At 43.5% G+C, this 17,223-nt stretch overlaps 2 protein-coding genes across 2 annotated transcripts; one reads left to right on the plus strand and one right to left on the minus strand.

The window, feature by feature from the left end:
* The first annotated feature begins 313 nt into the window (after positions 1 to 313).
* LOC135555806 (nuclear receptor subfamily 1 group D member 1-like) lies at positions 314 to 8,744 on the plus strand. The gene is made up of 7 exons (XM_064988551.1): positions 314 to 784; positions 4,375 to 4,653; positions 4,765 to 4,998; positions 5,121 to 5,776; positions 5,898 to 6,083; positions 6,223 to 6,433; positions 7,736 to 8,744. Exons 1-7 carry the CDS (start codon positions 724 to 726, stop codon positions 7,930 to 7,932), a joined length of 1,824 nt encoding a protein of 607 aa, XP_064844623.1. The 5' UTR covers positions 314 to 723; the 3' UTR covers positions 7,933 to 8,744.
* A 3,210-nt stretch (positions 8,745 to 11,954) lies between these two features.
* On the minus strand, positions 11,955 to 16,822 carry LOC135555807 (uncharacterized). The gene is made up of 9 exons (XM_064988552.1): positions 16,787 to 16,822; positions 16,456 to 16,552; positions 16,194 to 16,317; positions 15,879 to 16,036; positions 15,542 to 15,684; positions 15,056 to 15,230; positions 14,478 to 14,617; positions 13,797 to 13,959; positions 11,955 to 13,513 (listed from the first exon to the last, which is right to left on the minus strand). Exons 1-9 carry the CDS (start codon positions 16,807 to 16,809, stop codon positions 13,448 to 13,450), a joined length of 1,089 nt encoding a protein of 362 aa, XP_064844624.1. The 5' UTR covers positions 16,810 to 16,822; the 3' UTR covers positions 11,955 to 13,447.
* Positions 16,823 to 17,223: the final 401 nt, after the last annotated feature.

Here is a 17,223-nt window from a genome sequence, read left to right on the forward strand (position 1 = left end):
CACCAGACATGAAAAGGGGCGCCCTTTGTGAGCCAGAATATAATGACACATCCAATTAGATCCAAATTAGACGCTATTTGAATGATAGATGGAACTTGTGCCATGGCTTTGCGCATTTGGTTATATTAAATATTGTGCATATGTCTGTCCTATCCCCTATAGTTAAACATGGTAGCGTTAAAATATTATTTCCCCACATTTTTCGTAGCCATTGTAGTAGGAGTTACCATCTCCATGTGCGCAGGGGGTTTAAAAGAAAAGCTGATGTGTTCGGAGAAAAAGTGTGTCACTGGGACACGAGGCACTCCCCGGGGGTCACATGGTCCCGTTTTCAGCCCCGTGAGAGCAGGCACGCAGTGCGTCCTCGTTCCTTTCCTAAGGACGAGGGAAACCAGACCAGCTTGGGAACTGCGGTCAGACCTACACGGATAGAGCCAGTGACAGCATAGACGCTTTTCGTAATTGTTTTCGCTGGCAGTGCTCACAGAGAAGTGTTTCACATTACGCGGGAACTTGCTCGATAGCAGCTGCATCCTTTGGTAGTTTATTAACCTTGGTTCTTAAGTATTGTAATGAGTATTCGAACTCAAATAGAGCTTTTATTATAAAGAGGAACATAATGACATCGTTATAACAGAGAAGAGGACCTTCTTTTTGCCAAGAACCTCGCCAGAAGGGAATTGATTCTTTCCTAAACGGTTTTCTATTTTCACCGATATCTATATGAATGTTTTGGAGCTCAGGATGGCAACAACAGCAATGGACACAAATAACAACAATACAGGTACATATTCAGTATTATCATGTTGTGCGTGTGTAATGGGGTTATGTGTTTTACGCATATTGTTTTGGCTACCTGGCTTGTTGGCAGTCTGTTGAAGCTCTTTGCATTTAGTTGTTTATCAGTCCGTAATGCTTAAATCAATGATGAGTTGTATTGTATTGATGTACACCTCTCGATTAAGTAGAGACACTTGTGTATATGGAACTTACGTGGCTGATGGAATCATCCTTGTGACGCAACACTAGATGGGGGAAAGTTCAATGGGTCTCTACAGTTCTCCTCATGCCAAACCTCAGTCCATGGCTGATGAGGCTTGAAGTAGGCATATTCCTCATAGTGTTTATTTTGAATTCACGGATGATTGTGTGTTATCATTACTGTAGCCTATATATTTTACCCCAACCGTTCTTCATAATTGTCATTGTCAAGGTCGAATTACTGGCCACAGTAAAAGCAAAATTAAGAAATGTTGTATCGTGGAGTTTGTAATAGCCTATAAGTTATCTGTACATTTCATTAAATACATATTTAAAGTACTATACATTTTTTGATGGTGTACGTGTGGTAGGTAGAACATCATGGTTTGAGACACAGTGCTCTAAAATAGTTCGGGGGGAAGTAGGTCATGTAAGGTGGACTGACATCCCTTTGATGCAGACATCCGCGCATGTTTTTTCTCAATTCACATGGCCCGCCAAGCTAGCCATGTGCGTTTTGTTTTCATTCACCGTTCTCCACCAATCTCCATCCGTATAGAGAGCAAGCTCATTGCATAATTTCTCGTCAGAGTCCCATGGGTGAAGCGGTCTTGGATGCCATGTGTGCACTGCTATTGGATAGCTGGCGGGTGTAATTATTGCGATTCGATCAGGACATCATTCAGTCACGTGTTAGATTGAAACGTGGGACACGAACATTTATGTAAGGCATCATAACTTATTGTTGCTGACATAATTACACAGGCATAACCAAATACTTGCAGGGTGATTGGGACATTCCCTTTCGATATCTAAGATGTCCAAAATAATGGGCTTACCTTTATTATATTATTATTAGGGCAAGGCGATAGTAGGTCTAATAAAGCATTTATAGGTTCATTCATTTGAATATAGGTTCATAGAAAATACATGTTCAATACATACTATTATATTTTACAGCTACAACATAGCAAAGTGAAAACATAGATAGATGCCAAGCTTTTCAGTTATATTCAGCAAGTATGTTGAAAATTACATTAGATTATCTAAGGAGTGTATTGTGGGAATTGACTGTCTATTAGGTACCATGGATAGCGCCAGGCGGGAGGGAACGTGAGGCTGTCCTAGAAACAGTTGGCGTGTTCCATGGGGGGTGTATTGCACAGCCAGTCAGTTTGCCAGCCTCGTTGAATAACCTGCTGTTTGTTGGAGGAGCGCACGTTGAGTAAGGGCGTGACTAGAATGTATTCCAGCCAGCCTACACTGGTGCTGCTCCTCAAGCAACGCAAGTCTGCAGTCCTACCCGTTTTCATTCCATGGCTCTCCCATGCATAGCTTTCGATGAACTATTACATTTCTTTAAATACCTCACTCTGAATGTATGTTTACTCACTAAGACTAGTTCAATATTCAGAGCTATATCTATTGATGTGTTTTCTTCATTTCACGTTGACTTTACAAGTGTTCGTTTAACATGGCAAGTTATTGATTTTTATACAAAATAAATCTTATCTTCCACTCACTGATTGGTTATTGTGGATAATACATTATTTGGGGATAGAAAGTCAGGAGGTGGAAGACAGAGCAAAGGGAGTGAAAACATGCAGTGGAGAGAGAGGGAGGAGCATTAATACTATAGCACCAGGCAGGACAAGGAAGTGCACGTGTTGTGGTGACACCTGACCCAGTGACCCTATAAGACCTTATGTTCCATTCCACAGTGAATTATGTTTCTCCTCCAGGGCTGCCTGGCTGGCTGGATTCTGAGATTGGAATGTCTCAAAAGAAACAGAACAGACAAACATTCTCTCACTGTTTGTTCAATCAGGAAATTGGAATTCATCCAGTTTTAAATGTCAGGCTCACAGGACAGAAGTATAGAGTTTGATTTTGTTAAGCACAAAACAATGATCCCATCCTTCAATAGGCCCCACCCAAACATACAGTAGGTGGGCAGCTTGCCATCAATGCAGGGAAATTAAATCATAAAGACAAGGGCATCATCAATTAAAGCCTCAACAACACAATAAAATGTCCTGTAAATGACTCCTTAAAACAACACATTATCTCCTCACAAAAACACATAATCTCCTAACAACAACACATTATCCCCGAACAACAACACAATACAGTTGATTTGGTATTAGCTCACAGGTTAATTGGAGTCAACAGGAAGTTCAGAAAGTCTTGGGCACATGCTTTGTAGGTTTGGGTTTCGGCAGGGACGCTGTGTGTGGAAAAGGGCGGGGCACACCATTTGGCATTTAAAAAGCGATTAGCCATTCCCGGTAGCATGGCACCCCCCGGCGACCGGGCACGAGTTGGTGTGTGGGTGGCCAGCTGTGGTGAAACGTGATCCTTGAACGGAACTTGTGAGAATTAGCCTTCACAGCGGGAGAAACTGAGACCGCTGGATTAGAACAAGCAGGAGGGAGAAAGAGAATGAAAGTGAGAGAGGGAGAGGGAGAAGAGAAACAGAGTATGAGCAAAAAAGAGTACAGAGGGCAGGGGGTGTGGAGAGAGAATAACAGGGTTTCAAGGAGTGTGTAAAGGGAGAGTTGGAGAGAAAGGGAAGTAGGGCAAGTAAAAGTTGTCAGGAGAGTTCCAACAAAGAGAGAGAGAGAGAGAGAGAGAGAGAGAGAGAGCGCAAGAGTATCTAAATCTACTCGTGTGGGTGGCTATGTCTGGCCAATGAGACTGCACAACAGCAATAGCACTGTCTGTGCCATTGGGCAGGATCCAAAAAGAACGTGATCATTCTCCATGCTGCAATGGCTTCTTCCGTAATGTCAAGAATGTTCTGTAGGTGATGCTTGCTCACGTGGTACAACCCACACAGGACAATCTTGCCCTTATGGCTTCCTATAAAATGTACTCTGTGGTCAAGGCCTCTGTTTTGGAAAGAATGGTGACCACCTCTGAACTAGAAAAATAAACAGAAAGCCAGTCAGGGCAGCCTTTCCTGCCAACATTTCCTGGAAAGCAGTGTTTTTTTCCCAGCCACATGTCTTCTTGGACTCTCTGCAGTCACTCTGTTGCTATGGTTATCATAACATTGCCACGGTTTCCTTCCATAATTGTCCTGGGTAGCTAAGGGAACATTTGGAATGTATAGAATTATACAAAGTTGCAGCCGCTCACACGTTTTTTTTGTCAATGAACATGAATGGCCGCAATATCAATCCTAACTCGAGGGCGTCCTCTCTTGAACCCTCTTCCTCTTTACCTCCTCTGTTTTCGTTTCCATCGGTCCTCACTGGCAGTTGACTGATGTCCAATGGTTAGAGTGTCAAAGAACAGAGCACTAAATGTGACCAATTAAATTATCTCACTGTTTTTAAACCACGCATCCATTCTAACAAGTAGTCCTCTCGCTCTTTCTTTTGTCGCCAGGGGGCGTAATCTCCTACATCGGCTCCAGTGGCTGCTCACCGAACTGCACCAGCCCAGTGTCTATGTACAGCGAGAACTCCTTCGGAGCCTCCTTCCCTCCCTCCCCCAACGGCTCCCAGGGCTTCACCAATGCCTACTCCAGCAGTGGCAGCTCCAGCTCCTCCAATGGTGATGATGGCAACTCCTCTTCCGGCTCCGGAGGGTCCCCAAGGCTTAGGGGTCGTAATGACAGCAGCATTTCTCGCTGCTCCCCCAGCAAGTCCGTGGCAAGCCTTACCAGTGAGTAGACCCTCATACCAGAACCCCAATACTTTATATGAATCCAGATTGTCCACCCCTATCTGTCATTCCTGGAACTACAGCTTTAAGTCCTCTTTATGTTTGTAACAGAACTGAATGGGATGGTGCTGCTGTGTAAAGTGTGTGGAGACGTCGCCTCAGGCTTCCACTATGGGGTCCATGCCTGTGAGGGCTGCAAGGGATTCTTCCGGCGCAGTATCCAGCAGAACATCCAGTATAAAAAGTGCCTGAAGAACGAGACCTGCACCATCATGAGGATTAACCGCAACCGCTGCCAGCAGTGCCGCTTCAAAAAGTGTCTGTCCGTGGGCATGTCCCGCGATGGTAAGTACAGCTTCATATGCTAAAACATGACACATGCAGCCACAAAAAAGGTTTAATAGTTCTACTACACTCTCATCCCTGTTAGGGCTGTTGACTCAATATGTCTCTTTCTCTCTCCCCAGCTGTTCGCTTTGGCAGAATACCCAAGCGTGAGAAGCAGCGCATGCTGGCAGAGATGCAGAGCACCATGAACAGCATGAACAACATGCAAAACGAGTTCCAGCTGGCCAGCCTGACTCACAACTCTCCCCCTTCTCCCACTTCCTCTTGTCACAGCCCGGGTCTGACTGTGGCACTCCAGCCCCAGGCCCTGCCTTTTGCCCCTTCCCCCTCTCCTCCAGTACAAGCCCCTGCTTCCCCTCTGCCCCCACCATCCAACCAAAGCCCGCCACTGTCGGCCAGCTCTCCACCCCTGTGCCCCAGCCCTGGGGTGGACTGCACCATAACGGCTATTGCCCGGGCGCAACGTGAGACCTTTGTTTACGCCCACGACAAGCTGGGCGATTCTGCGAGATTGCATAACGGAGAGGTGGACAACTGGGGCTCAAACTACTGTCCTGCTGGCTACCACCAGAACAGCATCAACACAATCTACCACCACAACAACAACGTGGCCCTCCAGAACCATGGCTTCCTGGCCATGTCTGACAGACATCACCAGAACAACGGCAAGCAGTTCCACAACAGCAACCTGTTCGGGAGCCACCAAAGCATTGAGACTAGCAGCGTCCCCCAGGGCCAGAACTTCCCATGGAAAAACCACAAGGACATTGTGCTGGTGAGTCACTGAACAGAACAGCAACATAGAAAAGATCTTGATGTCAAAGATTGTCAATAATAGTGGCAAGTAGTCATAGCATATAGGAAAATGCTGATTACGATTCTCCTCGGTCCTCCAGGCATGTCCAATGAACATGTTCCCCCAAGCCGAACCAAACAAGACCCCCCAGGAGATCTGGGAGGACTTTTCGCTCAGCTTCACGCCGGCTGTGCGTGAGGTGGTGGAGTTCGCAAAGCACATTCCAGGGTTCAGTGCACTCTCCGAGAACGACCAAGTCACCCTGCTCAAGGCCGGCACCTTTGAGGTAGGCATCCGTGAAATGTGTGCAAACAGATATGCAAAGAAACTTCATACAGTGATAAACAAAAATACTCACAGCTGCACTGTATTGAGAAGATACAATGACTCAACACCCACTCACTTTTCCCTTGCTTCTGTTACAGGTCTTGATGGTGCGCTTTGCCTCCCTCTTCAACGTGAAGGAGCAGACTGTCACCTTCATCTCGGGTACCACCTACAGCCTGGAGGCACTGAAGGGAATGGGCATGGGAGGCCTGCTAGACACCATGTTTGAATTCAGCGAGAAGCTCAACTCCCTAGAGCTCACGGCCGAGGAGCTGGGTCTCTTCACCGCTGTAGTGCTAGTGTCTGCAGGTAAGAACAATGAGAAGCCTTATTATTTACTTTAACAACCTATTTAAGCAGTTAGAGCTCAAGTACTATACTTGTCCTGCCAGTAAATCACCATGACCAATGTTCCCACGGGACTGCCGCGCGCAGAAGAAATAACAGCCCGCGCAGAGAAGCGTGAGATTGAACTTCACTCAACTTTCTAGAGTTTCCCCCCTTAGTTAACACCATCAACGTTTCCATTTACTGTGGGAATTGTGATGGAATCAAATAAATATTAGCCATTATAAATGCAACATCCCGAAACGAAACAAACTATGCAAGACTTAGTATGCAAAATTAACTATGCAAGAGATTTTGTTGTAGGCAGAACGCATCGGAGTAGGATTCAATTGCATTGACATGCACAACTCAGCCCAACCTCTACACAGACCGGTGTGGCATAACCAATCAGAAATGCAGTAGGCCTATATGCAAATAGACCATTGCGATATATGGATCTGTGCCATTCACTTTGAACTGGACTGTGTTAACAGCACGAGCGGTCAAGAGTAGATGCGCTTGTTTTGAGGACAAAGCAAGAGCTGCATGCAGCCACGTGTGTACATTTGTTCATATCCTTTGATAGTTAAGGAGTTATTAGCCCAGTTATAGATCATATGTATTCAGTAATGGGGGAGTGAATGCTTCCTACAAGAGCACAAACCATGTACATTTCTAGACATCTTTAAAGAGGGAGTTGGATAAATAACCATTTTTTTGTCTTAAAGGAGCAGTGTTGTATTTTGAGAGAGTCTTAAATAAGCTAAGTAGCCTATTGGCAGTAGCATCATTTGTCTGATTCTCTGTAATATTTTGGAAAGAGGTTTCATCAAACAACACCACAACATTTTCAGACAAGCAATGCAAGTTGGCCTACATTGAACACCACACATAGGCTGCTACTTTAGGCTGAATGATAGAACAGCCATTTCCATGTTCAAATGTTATGGAATGCATTTTTTTCCATTGTTTTTGATGGGAGGCCATTCTCGTAGGCCTACATTATGATCAAATAGCCACAGTAGCCTACTTGACCACTGTCTGACACTGTTACTTATAGCGGATACAGCCTCAGTGTTCCCAGTAAATGCGAGCTGGAAGTTGCACAGAATTTTCACAATGTTGAAGTTTGCGCTCAGCAGACCTGAAATTTGCTCAGCGCCGAAAAAAATGATGGGGAACATTGAATCTTCAAAAATCACTCACTGTTATGGCATAGTAATGGTCTGTACTAAAGTGTAAAGTAGTCTAACGGTGCTCTCTTTCTTCTCTGTCCTCTTTCAGATCGCTCAGGCATCGAGAACCTCAACTCCGTGGAGCTGCTTCAGGAGTCTCTGATCAGAGTGCTGCGTGCCCTGGTCAGCAAGAGCAACCCCTGCGACGCCTCTCGCTTCACCAAGCTGCTGCTCAAGATGCCCGACCTGCGCACACTCAACAACATGCACTCAGAGAAGCTGCTGTCCTTCCGCATCGACGTATAAGACTGTCACCACTGATGAAAGAAAACCCATTTGAACTCGTCGCCCATCTCCACCTCACGGACAGTGGTGGTTGGGCGGCTAAGAGGCGGGGCAAGTTGGGGGAGGTGACAGGGGATCTGATTCCGTCTGCTCGCTTGCTCCCTTCAGGGACACCCGCCTCCGAGTTGACTGATGTGAGCATCAGCCAATGACATGACCAAAAGACAGTGATTGACAACTGATAGGGGTAAGGCCAATAGACCCATGGAGATTAGGGAGACAAAGCCCTCTACATAAATTATTTTTGGAGGTTGGGGTGGTCACAGCTCAAAACTGCCCAGAACAAGTTCCCCCTCTACACCAGTCGGTCTGAGGGGGCCAGAGATCATTTGTCGGTTGAGCTGAACCAAAATCAGCAATTGGGCTTTACTACTATGTCCAACTAGGCCTGGTTCCTTCCAAGAGTCTGTTAGATGCATTTTAAAGCCATCTGCTCTGTTTTATCATGACTGTAAATGATTAGTTAAATATGTGCAGTGTTGTAAACTTAATCATATTCCAAACTGAGTTTGTACAAATTTGTATATATCTAGCTACAAACGTCAATAAGCTTACTTGAAATGTTTGAAAAATGTGTATAATATATATATATATTTGTTAAGATGAAATTCTCTAATGCTCATAGTTATAAATGTGTGGGTACAAATGTGTAAAATACAAATTGAGTGTATGCATACAAAAAATAATATCCAGAACTGTATTTCAAAAATGTTTTATGTAATGAAGGCATTATACAAAACAAATACTTATTTGAATTCCTTTGTGTGATCTTTTTCTGTAGTACCGATTTTGTTATTCTACATCTGTCTGTTACTGGGTTGGAGAGACCTAACTCACCTATCTTTTAGAGGGCTGTGCTATGTAATCAGTAAGCCACCGGTCACCCACGTCACAACACTCACTGAGGATGCTGACACAACACTAAAGTGGGAATAACAGTTCGTACTGACCAATGACCAAGGCTGTACATTTGCTTGGATTAGGTGTTAATTATAGAATACATTTCAAATTTGAGTAACCCAGTGCACTTTGACCTTGTGATTAATTTATTTGAAAGGACATGCTGACAGTCATTTTTTTATTTCACCTTAATTTAACCAGGTAGGCCAGTTGAGAACAAGTTCTCATTTACAACTGCGACCTAGCCAAGATAAAGCAGTAGCCCCATCAATAGTAACAGATTATTGCTGTACCTCAAGGTCTTGTCTATAATTATTTCACAGAACACACTACAAGCAGGTGTAAATCTTCCACTCAAAACATTTCTCATGTTCCTGTTTTGTTTCTGCATCCCGTCATGACCACAACCACAAAGTAGTGTTCTGCATTGTAGCCAATATTCAAATATACTGTAGCTAACCAAAATGCAGAATTGTTGAGCTCTATCTGCCCGGTAATTGTTACCAAGTAAAGTTATGACACTAGTGCTCGGATGAAAAACATACTGAATGTAAAGCAATAATTTGGTTAACAAAAGTCAATGAGCTACAGTCCTGCAGACAAATCATAGGTTAGAAGATGGATTATGTAATAATTATGTATGGGTAAGAACATTTCCATGGACACAAGGTTCTCATTAATGAGAGCAATTTGTAATACACTGTACATACAGCGCATTTGGAAAGTATTCAGACCCCTTGACTTTTTACACATTTCTGTTACAGCCTTAATCGAAATCTACTACATACAATACCACAATGACAAAGCAAAAACAGGTTGAGATTTTTAGCATTTTTTTTAAATGTATGTGTAAACCTGGAAATATCACATTTGCATAAGAATTCAGACCCTTTATGCAGTACTTTCTTGAAGCACCTTTGGCAGCAATTACAGTCTCTTTGGTATGTTGCTACAAGCTAAGCATACCTGTATTTGTGGAGATTCTCCCATTCTTCTCTGAAGATCCTATCAAGCTCTGTCATGTTGGATGGGGAGCATCGCTGCACAGCTATTTTCAGGTCTCTCCAGAGATGTTAGATCAGGTTCAAGTCCGGGCTTTGACTGGGTCTCAAGGACATTGGGACTTGTTCCGGAGCCACTCCTGCGTTGGCTGTGTACTTACGTCGTTGTCCTGTTGGGAAGTGAACATTCGCCTTAGTCTGAGGCGCCCTGGAGCAGGTTTTCATTCAAGGATCTCTGTACTTTGCTCTGTTCATCTTTACCTCGATCCTGACAAGTGTCCCAGACCCTGCAGCTGAAAGATATCCCCACAGCATGATGCTGCCACCACCATGCTTCACCATAGGGATGGTGTCAGGTTTCCTCCAGACTCTTTGGCATTCAGGGCAGAGTTCAATCTTGGTTTCATCAGACCAGAGAATCTTTTTCCATGGTCAGAGTCCTTTGGGTGCCTTTAGGCAAACTCCAAGTGGGCTGTCATGTGCCTTGTACTGAGGAGTGGCTTCTGTCTGGCCACTCTACCATAAAGGCCTCATTGGTGGGGTGCTGCAGAAATGGTTGTCCTTCTGGAAGGTTCTCCCATCTCCACAGAGGAACACCGGAGCCCTGTCAGAGTGACAATCGGGTTCTTGGACACCTCCCTGACCAAGCCCCTTCTCCCCCGATTGCTCAGTTTGGCCGGGCGGCCAGCTCTAGGAAGAGTCTTTGTGGTTCCAAATTTCTTCCATTTAAGAATGATGTAAGCCACTGTGTTCTTTGGGACCTTCAATGCTGCAGACATTTTTTGATTTTGCTCTGACATGCACTGTCAACTGTGGGACCTTATATAGACAAGCATGTTCCTTTCCAAATCATGTCAAATCAACTGAATATACCAATGGTGGACTCCAATCAAGTTGTAGAAACATCAAGGATGATCAATGGAAATAGGATGCACCTGAGCTCAATTTTGAGTCTCATAGCAAAGGGTCTGGATACTAATGTAAGTAAGGTATTGTTTTAATTTTGTTTTATACATTTGCAAAAATGTCTAAAGACCTGTTTTTGCTTTGTCATTAAGGGGTATTGTGTAGATTGAATAAGAACATGTTTGTTTATCCATTTTAGAATAAGTCTGTAACGTAACAATTTGGAAAAAGTCAAGAGGTCTGAATACCATCTGAATGCACTATAACTGTTAAACACCTCTATTAACATAAACAAGTAATTGTCTGTTTAAAACTGCCCAAGTGAAAGCTCGGGTGCTCCCAGTGACTAGACACGGGTATTACTGGGGACAAAAACAAAGTACGACTGATGCTGATTGGTGAGACTACTGTATCACATTGAAGACAGAAAAACAAGATCCCTTTCACTTGCGCCCACAGTGGAGTGGAATCTGATCTATGAAGAGGACTATCAAACCACCCAACCCCAAAGTGAGGAGGAGAATGTAACCTAATAACTGCAGAAGCTGCTGCACACTTGTATCAGAAGTGGGTCAAACCGTTCACATAACCAACTTTTCACAGCTCCGACATTGGCCCCGCCTGCTGCATCCCAGGGAGCCAATTGATAGTCAGCAGGTGAGGAATGAGGAGCGAAGCATGAAGCAGGGAGGTTAACTGTGACAGTGTGAAAAACGAGGGAGAGCAGGCTCTCAAGTTGAAGTGCCAAGTAGCTCAGACAAACCACCAAAGGGCATGTCTTTTCAAGAATACGAGAGCAGGTTGTCAACAGCTTGTACGTTAAGTTACAAAGTCAGGTGGAAAGAAATATAACATTGCTTGTGGAAGCCATTGAAGACCCATCTCAGGCCATTTCTCTTCAGGCTTTTGACAGCTTTCAGGGTTGACTTTATCCAGAGCCATCGGCTCGGTCTGTCAACCCATAGATTATCTAACCACATGCTGTCAGCCTACAGGCCCAGCCACAGGATCTATGCAGTGTACATAGTTACTACTCTAGTAGTTATAGGGGTGCTGATGACTAGAAGAGCATAAACTTTGATAAAGAAATAAAAGTTGCACTCTTCATTCGTCACAATGTGATTTATTCATTTTTCACCTTTTCTTTAAGTCTAAATATGAAGAAAACCAAAAACATTTTCACCAAAATGGTATGTTATTTATTTACATGCGAGTCGTAATATTGTTACAACAATACATAGACAACAGATACAACTAGAAGACAAAACAGAGAAACATTAGATAGAGTCATGAGATATTTACTAGGGGTGTGCAGCTCTCCCTTCATTAATGATTCGATACGCATCTAGATAGCTACATGGGCTATGATATGATACAGGAACGATATGTTTAAGTCTTAAATGATTCAGTTTGATTAGGGGAATGAATTGATGCGATTCGTTTCTATTTAGTATTTTTTGTCGTTGTATGAACACATTAATTTTCAATTTTAAAATAATATCTGCTAATGATTAGAGCTCAGGAGCTGGGCCTATCTGAGCTGGATCTGTCTGAGATTACTTCTATAAGCTGAGAGTTCCTCTGTTAGTGATTGTGTGTCAATATCAATGATATAGGTACATGAGTTGACACATTTACCACCCCACTATCATCAGATTTGGGCAATTTATGCTCCCCCCCCAGTTTTTAAAAACAAATCTGCAATTACCATTACCCACTCATTAACTTGTCATTTTTGCAGATAGTACAAGCTCAACACATTTTATGTCAATATTTATCTTCACAAATTAGCATGACATTTAATATAATGTAGCATTGGATTTTAACAGTTTCAAAAGCAAATGGTTTAGACCGTTTAGAATTTTATGGAGCTTATCCTGCTCTGACTAATGTATGTGACCACGCGCAGCTCTCAAAAATGAGTGAGGTCCTTTATGAAATTACCCCATTCATGTAGAAATGACCAAATACACTGACTGTTTAAAAAAAACTACAAACTATTTATTATGGTGACCTGAACAATCTAAAAATCAGAATGATTGAAAACTCCAATCAGCAGTTCGATGCGAGGTGTGTCCAATCCGGTAGACTACACAACTCCAGTAAAAAAACTATTATACATAGCATTTGGTAACAATGTCCCAGCAAATTACATTTGTTGTCACTCAACTAATAAACCCTATGATGACATTGTGAAAGCATCTGAATGCTGAAGATGCAGCGCTGATGTACGAACAGCCTATTAGAACAGGGATAGGCCTACCTCTAGTTGGCGCATGCAGCTGTCTCTACCTGCACTGTGCTCACAATTATCTGACAGTCATTCGCAGTTACATACATAAAAGTTCAATAGCCTACTGAACTAAAGGAGGACGCATTAACTCAGTCATAACACATAAGAGGTATTTTTGGAATAAAACAATGAGTGAAAAACATCAGTGAACTGACGATTGTATCATTTGAATCAGTTCTGACCGACGCACACTTAATTTGGATTGGTTTGGGCTCCTGCAAACCCACGCACGAGTATCTTAAAACATTTGAACCAGGACCGATGCATCAGTAAATTGTTACATTCCTAATATTTACATATTACAGAGGCAAGAGCGCCATTTAGTGATCATGGAGAGAAACAGCCACTTCCTCTGTGTAGACGAGCGAGAGGATGGTCAGACGTTCGGACTGGATGAAAGGAACTCCAGCCACTCTGTCAGAGAGAGGGTCTTCTGGGGGGGCTGCAAATTCAAACAACATGTCTCACATTGTAACGGAATGTAAAAATCAATATCACTTACGTGGTTGTTTGCAGCTGTGGATTTCCAATTTTAAGGGGATCTCCAAAAAAATACTGACCCCAGAGGGTAAATAATAACTTCAAGAACAAAATAATTAATGTTTAAGGGTAGATAACTAGAAGGGCAAGGACAGTGCTCAATCTTTGCTAAAAATGTGTTTGCTAATACCATTTCAATGGGACTCAATACATCAATAAACAGGTAATGGCGATGGACGTTTTACCTTTAGGAAAGCATTGTCGACCAGTTCTCCGTCCCTGCGTACAGAGATGAGTGTAGCTGTGCCTCTGGAGGGGTAGCCCTCCTCCACCCTCAAGTTACACACACTAGAGGCAGTCTTCAGGAACACGAGCAGTCTCTGGCCTGGACGCCAGTCTATAGCAAACCTACAGACAGGAGAAATACTCACCATGTCAAACACAGGTGTTAAAGAATGAAAACGTCATCATGCGTCATTGTGTTTGGAATATGAAAATGTCCACAGATACGAATAAGCCCTCACAGACTAATTCTTGCTTAGAAGTGTTGGAGTATAAGCAATATTATGAACATAAAGTGTTATAGTGTGATTGAGAATGCATCGGAAAAGGTACTCAATATTGGCTGGCAACTTCTACTCACCTTCAGTAGAACTGAGTAGTTCAGAATACTGAAGATATTCTGTCAGGGGTCTGATCAACTGTATACATTGGTTTTTGTAAGTGTCTCAATGATCCCTCTCCAAGAGAGAGGCAGTGGGATATAATCTAACAGCTGCTTTTAATGCTTCAGATAATGTGGTAATGCCATTCAAACAGCAACAGGATTCGATCTCAGAAAGAAACATCATTCCACTTTATCATTGAACATCAAGGGTCTCGCTTCTATCATCACTGACTGATCTTTGTAGGCACTGTGTGCGTACCTGGAATGCAGGGCCTGAATCTCAGCCAGCATCTCTCCCTGGCTGGTGTAGCACTGCATGACCTCCAGCAAGGCAGCACTGAGATGAGAAAGGCAACCCTCCATTGACACCTCTAATAGCCCTGCAGTACCCTGATACACCTAGAAGGAGGGAGAGAGGGAAAAAGTGGGGGTTGTGACTAATGGTGGCAAAAAAAAATATTTTCTCAATAGGTGCCAAAAACAGAGAAATAATGTAGACATATCTTACTTGGCTAAATCTAACAATGATTCCCATCTAGAACACAAGGAATACAAAGGGTCTCAGGGGGAGCTAAGGAGAAGAGGTGTAGGAACTAGGATGGAACCGGACCAGGAGATATGGAAAATATGTGTATGGACCAGAAACCAAACCAGGAGTGTATTAATTTGTCGCACAGCGTAGCAAAATGATTTGCAACAGAAACCGATTATTCAAAACTGAAAACTTTAAGCAACTAAAACAAGAGTTTGTATTGGACAAATTCAAGAAGGTCCCTATACATTTTGTTTGGCTCCTAATGAATACCACCCAGGTCGGAGGTCAGCTGTATTGTTTACCTGGAGGTGGAAGTGGTCATCAGGGCTCCAAGTGACAGTCAGTCTGAGGGGCTCCAGCTGGCCAGAGGTGGACCCACAGAAGTGGGGCCTCAGTTCCACACAAAGCTCTGAGGACCCCACCGACAGCAGCATACACTGCATCACCCCCTGTGTCTCTTCCACATAGCCCTGCAGGCTGGTTGACAGGAGACAGAGTTGAGTATGGACTGGAGCAGGGCAGTCAGGTGCCCACCCTCATTTGGAATTACCAAGGGACTAGGTTAGGGGTTCTGGTTTGATTTTAGACTGGGGAAAATCTAAATGTTTGTCTTTCTCACATTCATTATGAAATAGGACATTGAATGAGAGTTCTAATACCGGTGTGAACAATATGGAAGTGTGGTAGCTCAAGACTAAAGTCAAAGCAAATTAGTGGAGGTGGGAGAGTAGAAATAGGACGTCTCTGCAAGGATGTATGATTGGTGGATAGCGCTGCTTGTCACTCACGCGTCTCTCAGGTGCTGCCAGTCAGCCGAGCGGTCCAGTGTGGCGTCGGTCTCCGCCCTCAGCTGGGCCAGCTGCCCCTCACACACACGCAAGGCATTGTAGGCTGTCTGGAGAGACTCCCCCATCTGCAGGCTGAGATCTTTCTATGGGAGAGATGTGGAAAGACATCACAAAGGACTGATACAAAGTAACCATAAGTAACCATACAAAAGACCATGTCCGTCGAAAGTCTGCAAATTGTGATAGGTCCGTTGCTCTTTTTAAAAATTGGAAAGTCACCGTACAGACTAAAGGGTGTGTGTGCCCCCGTGAGAATGCATCATTAGTGCATGTATACCTTATTTTCTAGTGCTGTGACCAGGTTTGTCAGTCGGTCCCGTTTGTGGTGCAGTTTGTCCATCATGTCCCGTAAGGTGCTAATGAGTGCCTCCACCTCCTGGACACCCTCTTTATATTCACTCTTCAGGACCTTCCAGCGGCTGTGAGCCTCATTGCCTGTACACAGAAGACCAGTCATTTCTAAAAGTACTACAAAATGGGATCTCCCCGACCCCTCGAAGTACTATTAAGTGGTACTAAGAGGCCATGGAAGTAAGGATATCTTGAGAGGCATTATTGCTGATTATGTGTTGGGTGTGTATCTGTGTGTTACCAGGGTTTGGGGGGCATGGTTCATTAAACAGCTGGTCAGTTGTCTCCAGTCTCTCCAGAAGCTGCATCATGTCATCAAGCACAAACAACTGTCTGCCCAAAATCTTCTGTTTACTACGACTCTCCTGAACAACACAGATAGTACTTATAAATGTAATTAATGCAATGCATATATTTTTCTTTGACAAACTCCAACATTTTGACGAGTTGTTTGGCCAAGCATTTCAAAGTGTCTACAGTAGGTGAGGTGTTAACCTACTCACAGATAGGTAGGGCACCATCAACTCCGCTTCCCCACCCTCCCGATGCTCTGCCCCATCGTACAAATCCAAAAGTACATGGTCGCATCTTTCAAGCAACCTGAAAACGATGGTTCAGAGTCAAACTAAGAAAAGCTAGTTAACGTTAGCAGCTAGCTTGCTTGTCTAGATACTCACATATTGACAGATATTTTTAGGGATTTACAATTAACTAGGCTATTATAAGAAGCCTTACCGCGATTCATAATTTGACGAAAGGCACGATATTACGGAATAGGGTTGAAATGCATCGCATAAAATTATTCAATTTGATAAAAATGCTTAAGGAACTTACGCTTGAAAAGCCCCAGTAGCCATTCTGGTTTTCAAAATTCAGCGACCGCTGTTCAACGGGGAATGTGATTGGATAGATTATTGTCCAATTAGGTTGAAAGTAGGTATTGCGTCATGAAAAATGGAGCGGCTTCTTTCATAGCCATAAAAAGGTAACATTTATAAGAAAATCTATGTAAAAGCATAGAAATTGTCTGCTTTTTCATTTTCCTAGATTTTTTCAAATGTATTTATTAGCAACACAGGCTCCTGACTACCGAACTCAACAGTATTTTAGACAGGTATGATTAGTGACATTTCAATCGGGACACTCGGGACCAAGCCAGCACATTTGGTTCCTTGGAAGTTGTGGGAATGGAAGTGTTTGGTTTCACATTGGTTCTGGGAACGAATTCATACGTTTCCTGACCGGTAAAACTGAAAGGTTTTAAACGTTCT

Source organism: Oncorhynchus masou, chromosome 15, assembly GCF_036934945.1.
Source record: "Oncorhynchus masou masou isolate Uvic2021 chromosome 15, UVic_Omas_1.1, whole genome shotgun sequence".
Taxonomy (NCBI): domain Eukaryota; kingdom Metazoa; phylum Chordata; class Actinopteri; order Salmoniformes; family Salmonidae; genus Oncorhynchus; species Oncorhynchus masou.

What these genes read in the sequence shown, in the direction of transcription:
- LOC135555806 (XM_064988551.1), top strand. Translation starts at nt 724, where the DNA reads ATGAATGTTTTGGAGCTCAGGATGGCAACAACAGCAATGGACACAAAT. An exon ending in CACAAATAACAACAATACAG is followed by an intron (nt 785 to 4,374) that starts GTACATATTCAG and finishes TTTTGTCGCCAG; the next exon opens with GGGGCGTAATCTCCTACATC. An exon ending in TGTAGTGCTAGTGTCTGCAG is followed by an intron (nt 6,434 to 7,735) that starts GTAAGAACAATG and finishes GTCCTCTTTCAG; the next exon opens with ATCGCTCAGGCATCGAGAAC.
- LOC135555807 (XM_064988552.1), bottom strand. Translation starts at nt 16,809, where the DNA reads ATGGCTACTGGGGCTTTTCAAGC. An exon ending in TGATGGTGCCCTACCTATCT is followed by an intron (nt 16,318 to 16,455) that starts GTGAGTAGGTTA and finishes TGTGTTGTTCAG; the next exon opens with GAGAGTCGTAGTAAACAGAA. An exon ending in ATGACCACTTCCACCTCCAG is followed by an intron (nt 14,618 to 15,055) that starts GTAAACAATACA and finishes CCCTCCTTCTAG; the next exon opens with GTGTATCAGGGTACTGCAGG.